Raw genomic sequence first — 11704 nt, 5'->3', positions numbered from 1 at the left:
CCACTCCCCACCCCCAGATTTTTGGAGGAAGGTGAAGATGGAGTAGCAATGCTGTATTGGGTTGAAAATCAGTGGGCTGAACAGTCTTGCAGAAGGTAGGGGGAGGTGTGTGACCTTTGTATCTTGAGCCTTGGAAAAGAGTGAGAAATCTGCTAACACTGCAAAATCCCATCTATCACTGAATGCCTGCTTACTACCTCTTGCGAAGTCCGCTAACCCGGGAGCAGTTTCCCTTCCCTCCACTTTTGCTACCGTCTCCGACAAACCAGGGACTTGAAGGACTCCCAGGACCTGCAACAGCTTTTCTCTAGAGACCTCCCATGTCATTTGAGAGGCTGGCCATGGGATCATCTGCTCAGAGAGGAGACAGGAAATAGCCAGGGTCTTCTACGTTTGGGGACCCTTATGCTACCTTGCAGGAACGGATGGATCTGGACAAGGCTAGAAAGACCTGATCTCTCAGAGAATGGACAGGAAGCTTTGCTGCTCAGCCTGATCTGCCCTGGAAGTACATTATTGCCTTAGGCAAAAAATGATTCTGGGTTAAGCCAGTACTCATTTTAGTCCCTTGGCTATTAGCCACTAGCAGGCTGGAGTCCAAGGCCACATTCTAAGACTTGTTCCACACGATCCAGTCTCCTGGAGTTTGGCCTCAGACTGCAGTTGAGGGGCCCCGTGGTGCAGTTGCTTGGCAATATGTTAAATAGCAGGCCTTGGAGACTAGCAGTGGCTTTAACACAGCACAGCCACTCCTGCCATCACTGCCTTCTCGGAAGGCAGCCACCTGTCTGGCCTCTGCCTTTGTCTGACTGCCAACGTAAAACATGTGCCTACGCAGGAGGTGATGACATTTTGGCTCTACCTCCAAAGTTTTTTTTTCCTTTCTCATGTGTTATTTTTAAAGATAACAAAGGTCAAAAGGCATCCAGCGTTTTCTGGTTTCTCATAAGCTTCTGGTCAATATTTAATCTGGTTTATGGTGGGTTTTTTTTTTTAAGGTTTTCTAGATGCCTTCTTGAGCCTGCTTGTGGCCACCCACAGACACTTGTAAGAAGGAAAGAAGTCAACTTGCCAGAGACACTGTGAAATGAGGGATTAGAGTCCGGGATCCAAGAAACAAGAGCAGCAGCCAAAAGACGAGCGAACGGGCTCCGAAGAGACTTATATTGAGAGGTCTGCCATGGCCTCCCTTGGCGTCCAACTGGTGGGTTACATCCTAGGCCTTTTGGGGCTCTTAGGCACATCGATTGCCATGCTGCTTCCCAACTGGCGAACAAGTTCTTATGTTGGTGCCAGCATTGTGACAGCCGTTGGCTTTTCCAAGGGCCTCTGGATGGAGTGTGCTACGCACAGTACGGGCATCACCCAGTGTGATATCTACAGTACACTTCTAGGACTTCCTGCCGACATCCAAGCTGCCCAGGCCATGATGGTGACATCCAGTGCAATGTCCTCACTAGCCTGCATTATCTCTGTGGTGGGCATGAGATGCACAGTGTTCTGCCAGGAATCTCGAGCTAAGGACAGAGTGGCTGTTGTGGGTGGAGTTTTCTTCATCCTCGGTGGCATACTGGGTTTTATCCCAGTTGCCTGGAATCTTCACGGCATCCTTCGGGACTTCTACTCACCACTGGTTCCTGATAGCATGAAATTTGAGATTGGAGAGGCTCTTTACTTGGGCATTATTTCAGCCCTGTTCTCCCTGGTGGCCGGAGTCATCCTCTGCTTTTCCTGCTCTCCTCAGGGGAATCGTACCAACTACTACGATGGCTACCAGGCCCAGCCTCTTGCTACTAGGAGCTCTCCAAGGCCTAGTCAACAGCCCAAAGCCAAGAGTGAGTTCAACTCTTACAGCTTGACTGGGTATGTGTGAAGAACCAGGGGCCAGAGGTAGGGGTGGGGCGGGGTGGGGTCTGGGACTGCAAAAACAAGTAGTGGACAATGTCCCGAGGGTCGCAGGCAAGGGATATTGCCACTGAATCATGTGTAAGGTGCTGCTGAGGATAGATCGACTTTGGCTATCGGATGGAGTGAAGGCAGAGATGGGGACTGGTGTGACAGCCTGTAGGTGGAACTGCCAAGGACACTCACCAAGCCAGCCTTTCTAGTTCCCTTACCTTGCCTCACCAAGGCACCTCTGTACCTTGAATGCTCAACCTAGAGCCACTTTTGGCTAAGCCCAGAGATGCCATCTGATCTTTGGTTTACCTGGAAATCTATGCCCCCAACCCACTAATCATAACCCACTGACTGACCGTCTGTGCTCAGAAGACCCTCTGCCTCTGGCTAATGTTGGCTCTTAATTGCTGGGGGACAGAGAGAAGAAAGCATGGTGGCTTCTGTGAGCACAGCTCTAGCTCCCTTCTCAAACCTCCACCCAAAGAAATGGACTGATCAGAAGCAGGCCCTGAGGCCTCTCTCCCACTTTTGTTATGAATGTAACCGCGTCCAGACTGGGCTGTGAATGAACTGAAGGAAAGCTATCTCATGGCATCCAGCAGAAAGCAACTGGGGGCAGGATGGGAGGCCGCCTGGACCGACCAGACAATCAGAATCATTTCCTCCAGGAAAGGACAAGGCTGCAGCACTCTGACTCCACCGAGGGATTGCCAAGAAGCTGCAGTCAACAACCACCACCGGAGCCACCTGCCTCCCTGCCTCCCTGCCTCCCTCTGGGGTGTCTGGCCTAGCCTCCTGGCTAAACCACAAGACTTGGAGCCCCAGACAAAGGTTTCCTTGGGGACCATAAACCAGTTTTTCTAGAACTGCCCTTTAACGTGTGGACTGTAAAGGACTAGGAAAGACACTACGCCTTAACCCTGGCCAAGAAAGAATAAGGGCTTCGGTATCTAAGAAGCTGGGTGGACATGGATAGTGGCTGTTGTATGCGCTCCTACTGTTTCATAGAGGAAGCCCTACCAGGAACTTCAGACTTAACGGAAAGGCAACCCTTCCTTCGGGTCTATACTCAGAGCACTACAGAGCCTTGGAAAGACCGTAACGCCAGATAAGTCTTTGGTCACTTTTAATACTCGTGTCATCGCCCATCAGAAGACATTTTGGCAGGTATGCAAGGTTTCCAGGGTGGACATCTATGACCTGAGTGATAGGTGAACTGCCGTCTGGGATTGTGCTTGAGGTAGGGGAACAGAGAATGTTTCTCAGCCGAACAGTTTCACTTTCAAGGTCTTAAAAAACTCCATTTCCCCTGTGATAGGTGGGGACCAGAAACAAGAGACTTTCCCCCACCAGCCTATTATCACCAACTTCAGAAGATGCCCAGCACGCCTCGTCCACACCTCAGTGCCAGCCAGGGAGGCCCGTCCATGAGGCTTCCTCTAACATGCCTTTCCTTTTTCTACCGTGTTACCTATGTTCAAGCTGTTTTACAGACCTGGAAGCCATTTCCTCTTCACATCCCCATGCTTGGAGAACTTGCTCAGCATCACCTCCTTCATTGAGCCTTCTCTGACCACTCCTTCCTGCTCGTACTGCTCCCTCCTCAAATTCCCCAATATATAAATCATTTATTAGTCATAATTTTGATTGATAGCTACATGGTCCTCGAATGTGCACTTGTGTGTGTGTGTGTGTGTGTGTGTCTGTCTGTCTGTCTGTCTGTCTGTGTGATATCAAAAGTTCACTGTAAGTGCTTGGAGGGCCGTTGTTGTTTCTTAGACCTGTCTGTATGTATACCCAAGAGTGTAACACTGCTGGGCATACACAAGATGATCAATAAATGCTTGTTGATTGAGCAATTGTTTTATTGACTAAAAAGGGTTAAGACAGGGTGCATGTGGTGGAAAGGAATTGGGTTAGGAGGGGCAGGTGGGGGGCTGTTTCTCTGTGCACAAGGGTGCACAGAAAATTTGAGGTTTTGAGAATACAACCAGACTATATGATAAGACCCACACATACACAAAAGAAATGAAGTCTTCATCTTGTCCAGGCCTTATTCTTTCTCAGAAAAATAATTTTATTTGAAAATCACTTAATTGGAGTTGGTTATTAAATGGTCATGTGCCTATTTCCTCTCATTCTCCAACCGACGAACAGGAGGAAGCTGAACCTGACCCGATTACCTCCATTTGACATATAGGGAAATGAAGACCCAAACGAGTAAAGGTTTTCTCAGGGCTCCATAGCTGGAGTTAGTGGCCTAGTCTCTTGACTCTGAAAATAGGACCCTGCTGATCCAACAATTTTCACAGCCAATAAGAACAGCCTTCCAGAAATTCCCATGTAGTTTAAAGAAATTTACTTGGGGCCTGCAAAGGAACAATGAGACTTGCAGGCTCCCCTGTTCACCCAAGGTGATCTTGGGAAGTGGGAATTCTTAAAGCATTACTGCTTGCCGCTCCTCCCATGCTAGCTGTCTGAGCAGGGGGTGCCAGGTTGTCATCTAAGATCCAATATCTCAGTTCTAAATCCTCTGACTCTGGGGGAGTTAGGGATTCCAATGACTTGACTTCATAAGGCAATAATAAAGCCCACGAATAAGGGATACAACACTAAAAGTAATGGGGCCCTCTGAGTACAGCTTTGCCAGTCCTTGAACTTAGTGGGTCTCAGCATATAGCAGCTGGTTATTACAAACACCAGCCTTGCACGTCTGAAGTGGACCCTCTGGTGCACAGGACCGAAGACAGCATCCAAGTCCATTTAGAAGGAGGGTCAGGGTAGAGGAGGACCCGCTGCATGGTAAGAAGTCATCTCTTGTCTGGTACCAGAATTCCCAGTGCTTGACTTGGGACAAATGGAGGCTGAAAGATGGGTTAGCTTTGACGACTCTACCTTGATGGTTCCTGAGTGTAGATGGCTCTGATTACCCACCTTGTGGCAACCAAGGCATTTTCATCCCCTCAAACACCTCAGGGCAGCAGGTGTTTCACAGGAGATGAAATGGAGGACCAAGGAGTTGAGTAAAGCCTGAGTTTCCAGAGTGTCAGAATCTGGATATAAGCTGGGCAACTCTTCCCAAGGTAACATGGATCTGTGATCCTAATCCAAGAAGGTAGGTGAGGGCATTGCTTTTCAAATTTGAGGACTCCTGCTCTCTGGTTGCCATGGCCTACAAGAGTTCATGAGGGAAGCGAGCCAAATAATTGCCTTTTGGTTTAGGCTGAGGCTGTCCTGGTGCCTCCTATAGGCTTTCTTTTCTTCTTTCTCTCTTTCTTTTCTTCTTCCTTCCTTCCTTCCTTCCTTCCTTCCTTCCTTCCTTCCTTCCTTCTTTCCTTTCTTTCGTTCTTTCTTTCCAAGACAGTGTTTCTCCGTAGCGCTGTTTGTCCTGGAACTTGCTCTGTAGACCAGGCTGGCCTCGAATTCAGAGATCCACCTGTCTCTGCCTCCTGAGTGCTAGGATTAATGGGGTACACCACCACTGCCCAGCCCTACAGCTTTTTTTAAATCAAGAAAGTTTAAATGGGAGGAATTAAAAGTTCATCCTCAGCTAGAAAAATCACAGCCCACCTGGTAAAAAGCCACGGGTCCCTTTGGTTGGTTGAGCAAGGAAAGCCTTGCTCTGAATGGCTTCCTAGAAATTTCCTGAGTCCTGGTCCAAACTGAACAGTTTCTAGCTCCTTCATTGCCCTGCCATCATAAAGTAATTTAGATTAACCATAGACTGAGGACATAGTAAAGGCCATTGTGTTAATGCCCCCACCTCATGGCTCTGGACCTTGTACAAAGAGAGATTTTTTTTGGCCTCCTTCTTTCCTCTGATACTAGTGTGACTCATGCTTTCCCCTCTTGGGGCCCTAGTGACCCATTCTTGTGTGATCATTAATGGAGGTGGGGAGACTGAAACTGCCCTCTTAGTGGAAAGGCAAGCCCCATTCTAAGCCCTTTATCCAGTCAAAGACTCATTCAAAACTTTCCAGCCTCTGAGCCAGCCAGTCAGCCTGGCCACACTGCCTGAACTCTTATTCCATGTAAAATGTGCCAAGTCAGGGCTCTGAGGGCGACAGAACGGAACAGTGGAAAGAGCGTGCGCGGAGGACGTTGACAGCTTAGGAGGGAAGAAAAGCCATGTGCACATAACTTTAGTACAAAGCAGAACAGACTGTCCCTGAAGAGATGGGGGGGGGAGCTAAGATCACAGGTGTCAGGGACAAATATTTATGTAAATCCTCTTAAATCTCAAGCCATTTGAAATAAGGATCCAACACTATTTGAGCTTGGGAAGGTTGAAGGATGATTGAAAAAACAACCCTATTTCTTCCAGCTGAAAGTTCTACGGGAGCTTGGGAAATAGAATGAAGAGCCATGCTGAGGAGGAAATAGGGCTTCACTGCATAGGTAAGCCATTATCCTCCAGAGTTGTTCTCACCAGACCCTCTGCGGGGCTCCAAGGGAAGGAGTGACCCTGAGGCTCACAGGGTTCGACCTCCCCTCCTCTCTCTCCTTCCTTTAGGTAGTTCTTCGGAGATTGCTGGAACAGCAGAAGCAGAGTCAATCCAGGTATCCTGGGCCCTCTTAGCTCTGGACTAGAGTATAAACACAGTGTGGGAGGAGGAAGAGTGGTATAGGTCTTACAAAGGAGGGTAAATGAGGCCTTGCATGACCAATTGCTCCCTCTCTCCGGATGAGCTGAGGAACTCTTGATGCCTGCCCTGGCCACAGAGACCAGACTGTAAAGTGTGTATCTTCCTCCTCAGCTGGCTGAAGCCTGGCCCTCACCCAGCTGTCCCTTCAACCAAGCGGCTCCCTGGCTTTGAGGAGACCTACTGTTATCTCAAGAAGGAAAGGAACTTCAAACAGGAAGTCCAACAGGTTATCTCTCCCTTCTGCCCTGAGTGGTAGTTCATTTAGTTGTGGTGTGATCACTGATAAAGGAATAGCAGGTGGCTATCAGGTACACTGCTAGGGAGACCCTGATCTGACCACGCCCTCTTCCTCCCACAGCTGACCACACTTCTGGGAACCAGGACACTCTCTTACCATTTTCTGTTCCAAGAGTCAGTGCTCTAGATGAGAAGCAGGGCTTTGACAAAGCAGGAAACACGGTACAAGGGCACATCCTCCCGTCCTTTTGAGGAGAGAGTTGCTGCTTTTTTGTCACCCCTCAAGTCCCACTTCTTCAGAATGACCCTCTTGCCACTTCACAAGCCACCCACGAGGGCTTTGAAGAAGTCCACGCACACTCATGATCTTGTGTAGAGGGAGCACTAGGAGTATTTGTATACTTTAAAAAGAGAGCGGAGGTAGCAAGGTGGCACATGAAATGACAAATGAGCGGCGTGGCAAGCACACCATTTATACACACTTAGCACTCTGAGATACCTCAAACAGTTCAGCGGGAGCCACTGGGGACAAAAGGCAGTAGTACAGAGAGAAAAGGCTCCTTGTAACTTTGCCTGAGTTTGTTTGGGGGAATGGAATGAAAGAGGATGGAGGAGCAGCTCCCACAAAAGACTATCTGATGACACCGTGAACACCCTAGTCCCCTCATTTAAAGGCACCGAAGAGCTTGGTTTAAAGATCAAGTACATTTTCTGGGAAGAGAAACACATTCAGCTACAGATCAGCCACTGGCAACAGAAACTGCACTAGTTTTTCGATTTGGTCCTGAAAGGAGCCAGGAGAACCCACTTAGAAACAAAACAGAAATCCAACAGTAACTGGGAAACACTTGGGAGCAGGAGCACCCCCCCATTTTTTGAACAATGCATGCATCCTTCAAATAGATAAATTAGCAGCTTCAGAGATGAGAATAGCAGAGAAATAAGAAAAAGGCAGACAGGGTCAGCAAGGGGGTGCTCTCATCCCGCTGGCATTCCAGGACATCGCGCGTGGTTAATTTTACTCTTCTTTGTGTAATAATAAACCAGTATGTTCTCAAGTGTCACCTTTTCACTCCCGAGACATGCCCAACTCAGCACAGTCTGGGAAGGGGGGGTTCAAAGAAGCCAGAGAGAACACTCCAGGCAGAGGCCAACAAGTCCAAGACCTCCCGGAGTGTAGGAATAGGATCCCAATGACTGTTTTGATATCAGGAAAGCTGCCAAGGAACAGCCGGAGTGAAAAACCCAGTCAAGAGGAAATGAATTTCCAGGTTGTTAGGAGAGATATTCGTTACACAAGCGAGCGATTTCCGATCATGAGGGCAGTTAAACATTGTGTGTGATTTGGGACCACTCCTATCAGTGTGGGCTGCCTTTAGCCTCTTCTTACTGAAAGGAGAAAGACTAGACTGGTTATGTGGAGCAACTGCCAAATAGCTAGGTTTCTGGAGTCAGGCAAACCTCAATTTAGCAGTCTTGGCATACAGCAAATTCAAAATGGTTAACTGATATCTAAACCTAAATGGTGATCTAAAAGGCTGTATCTGTATCAGTGCTCCATAGGGGCACACCCCCCCCACACACACATTATAGTTTCTTGTCCACACTGACTTCAACTCCCTGTCTCCTTATGCAGCTGAAGACAACGTTGAACTTCTGATCTTTCTGCCTCTACCCCCAAGCGTTTGGCCTGTTTTATATGGTGCTGGGAATCAGTGAAGGCTTTTGCTGCTTGCCAGGCATTAACCAAAGTGTATTTTCTTTAAAAAAAATGTATTATGGCAACTTATCCCCTCACCCCCATGCCTGCCATTTGGGTTCTGGGAATTAAACAAGTTTTTAGGATTACCCACTAAGCCATGTCACTGGGTCACACAAGTGCATTTTCTACCATGGATCTGAATTTAATTTCAACAAGTTGTCTTTTCAAGGTCAAAACTTTTCAAGATTCTTTCCCAAAGTTTAATTTGCCTGAAGATCTTGGATAAGTTTCTATTTGTAAGGTCCTATCAACAGAACAATCTGGGAAAGACATCTATAGTGATAGTTTTTACTTTACTTGTAAGAATCTGGGGTGGGCCTGGAGGTGATGCACACGCCTTTAATCCCAGCACTCGGGAGACAAGCAGTCATATCTCTGTGAGTTCGAGGCCAGCCTGGTCTGCAGAGCGAGTTTCAGGACAGCCTCCAAAGATACACTTTCTCTCAGAGAGAGAGAGAGAGAGAGAGAGAGAGAGAGAGAGAGAGAGAGAGAGAGAGAGAGAATCTAGGGTGTAGTGGAAGAAAACTAAGCACTCACTATCCCACTGCTAGAGGATAGAGGAGACCTCAATCCTCAGGGCACAGCAGACTGGGGCTAATTTCCTGAATTTACAGATTGCTTAGGAGATTTCAACAGCCACAATTCAGAGCCTCCCAAAGTTCTTTGTACTTTAAGCTGGATATTCACTTTAGCCCTTGTGCTTAGCCTGCATCTTCCCGTATTTCTGCTACCATAATGTGATTATTTATACTACTCTCAAAACTGGGAAATGCTCTCCTCATACTGTACCTTCCAATTCTTTAGAATTTCAGGGCCCATCTGGATGAGTAGATGTGGGGAGTTGGACGCCTTATCTCATTCTGCTCTTAAGTTATCATCTATGGCTTTCAGAACACAGTGGGCAGATGTGAGGAATGGGTTTTGCATGCAGAAAGCAATCAAAGCATTTGTACTACATTATCGAAAAGAGGGCTGGGGGTTTATGGCAATTCACACCAAAAAGTTACAAAAATTTTGTCTTTAGATTTTATTTTCCATCACAAAACTGGATGGGGGTTATAGCTCACTAGTATCATGTATATTTAGCATGCACAAAGCCCTACCTCAATATTCAGGGCCAATGAAAAAAATTCAATTGCTATTCATGTCTCATCTATGAACTACTTTTTGTATGCCCAAGACTATGAGGTCAGTTCTTAAAACTATTTAGTTTATTCTCCGAACATGTGCCTTTATTTGTGAGGCCCGTTCTCACTGTGCAGCCAACACGGGCCTTGATTCTGGATCTTCGTGCCTCAGCCTCTTGAGTGCTGGGCTGACGAACAAGCTCACCCTGACTTTTTTAAAGATCCACTTGGTTTCCATTTGTGTGCATGTGCCATACGTCCCTGCAGCTGTCTGTGGAGCCAGACTGGAGCTAAAGCTGTAGGCAGCTGGGAGCTCCCCGGTATGGGTGCTGGGAACTGAACCTCTGCAAGAGCAGCAAGCTCTCTTAATTACCGAGCCACCTCTCCAACCCACGCTGACTTCTGAATCAGAGCTCATGGTTCCTGATAGAAATCATGAGGTAGGGTGGTCCTCATGAAATATGCCAGTCTTTAGGGGAAATCGTACGTGCCTTAGCCTGACCTTACACAGAGAATCCTTGAGAAGACTGTTATATTTCACTCCTAATGTAGTGCCACAGGAAGGGGCTTCAGTTCACAGCACAGGCTTCTGAAACATGTTTTGTCTCGAGATTGCCCTGGGAACTAAGAACGCAGCCTCTTCCTCTAAACTGTTCGGTTAGACAACGTGTAAGCAGGGCAAACAAACCTTCCTGAACTCTGGTGCCACAGGCTCACTGGTCTGGTTAGCCTCCAGGTGCTCATTGTTCATACAATAACACACATGGAACTCGCTTCTCGAAGCCTGCTCTATTCTTAGCTTTTTTTTTTTTAAACAGCTGAAATGAACCACCATCACTTGAAAAGACTGAAGAGTAATTCTTAGAATTTTTTTTCTGTTTAGTTCTTACTCGCAAGATCTGGTCTGTACAGTAGTCTCCTGGTTAAATTTTGTACTTCTCAGTATTTATTCAGATTGTTTGTGTAAAGACCGCCCATCTCCCTTTTCTTTTTCACAGTTGAATTATTCATACTGAAGAGTCACTAAAGAGAAACACCAGGCTGCTCACAACAACCCCACTCCTATAGCCTGAAACACCTACTGTGTTAGTCTTTCATTTTAAGAGGCTAATGCCCGGGATTGTTATCTACCCCACTCATACTGATTGATATGGCCTCCTCAATGAATGGGAAACTGTTTTAGATCAGAGGTGCAGATATGAAGAAAATGCAATTCTTTCATTAAACCATTCATTAACAGTCATTCATTGCTTATTTACTAAATCCCAGGTATCAGGATAGGGAGTAGGGATACAGTGGTTAGCAAACCAGGTATGGCCTTCTAGAACTTACTGAAACAGGTACATAAGAACAATGTGTGTTATATTCACCAGTGGGTATCACTCAGCACATAGTAGGTGCTCGAATGTTTGTTGAATGAATGAAAATGGCTAAGTATATAAGCTTGCTATGAACTGGAAACAAACAAGGAAACTGTGGGAAGATAATATGGTAGAAATAGAGAAAAATGCAAGGCATATCTAGGAAGAAGACAGAAGCAAGAAGAGTGAACCATGGCAAGACTGGAAACAGCAAACCAGTTGGACAAAATGGGGAGAGAACATCTCAGGAGAAGGAAAAATCTAGATGAGGGCTCTGAGCTTAAGCGAGAGCTTGGTATGTTTCAGGTGGAAGCCAAGTGTGCGGGGGGGGGGGGGGGGGCGGGGAGGCAGGGGGCAGAGGGGAGTGGGATGTCGGGAGGGGGTATGTAAAGAGGTAAGTGATGAAAGATCACTGAGACCAACCTAAGAGGTAAGCAGGGGTCTTGCAGGACATTGTGATGGGGGTTGATTTTACTCTAAATGAAATGGGAAGTGAATGAGAAGTGACTTATTGCCTTAAGCACTTTCTTTTTTAAAAACACGCTCTTTCTAATGATAGGACAATTGTGAGCACAAGAGAGGACCCACGGTCTCTAGTTAGTCCTTGTGATCCAAGCGAAGGAATGACGGGGAGTTTAGACTAAACTCTTAGCTGCTGTGGGAAAAGCGAGT

At 47.0% G+C, this 11704-nt stretch overlaps 1 protein-coding gene and 1 long non-coding RNA gene across 3 annotated transcripts; both read left to right on the top strand.

Moving 5' to 3' along the window:
* Window positions 1-766: 766 nt before the first annotated feature.
* Cldn2 (claudin 2) lies at window positions 767-3754 on the top strand. The gene has a single exon (XM_048428519.3). The coding sequence runs from the start codon at window positions 1181-1183 to the stop codon at window positions 1871-1873; it is 693 nt and encodes a 230-aa protein (XP_048284476.1). The 5' UTR covers window positions 767-1180; the 3' UTR covers window positions 1874-3754.
* Window positions 3755-5215: 1461 nt separating this feature from the next.
* Window positions 5216-11373, top strand: LOC146889206 (uncharacterized). Of its 2 annotated transcripts, XR_015737032.1 has the most exons (4): window positions 5216-6297; window positions 6413-6459; window positions 6657-6771; window positions 10670-11373. It is a non-coding gene; the product is annotated as an uncharacterized LOC146889206 (long non-coding RNA). The 2 variants fall into 2 exon arrangements; XR_015737031.1 differs by lacking the exon at window positions 10670-11373 and having other exon boundaries at window positions 6657-8638.
* The last annotated feature ends 331 nt before the right edge of the window (window positions 11374-11704 follow it).

Source organism: Myodes glareolus, chromosome X, assembly GCF_982192425.1.
Source record: "Myodes glareolus chromosome X, mMyoGla1.1, whole genome shotgun sequence".
Taxonomy (NCBI): Eukaryota; Metazoa; Chordata; class Mammalia; order Rodentia; family Cricetidae; genus Myodes; species Myodes glareolus.
The sequence above is the reverse complement of the archived record's forward strand: the minus strand, read 5'-3'. Positions and strand labels throughout refer to the sequence as shown.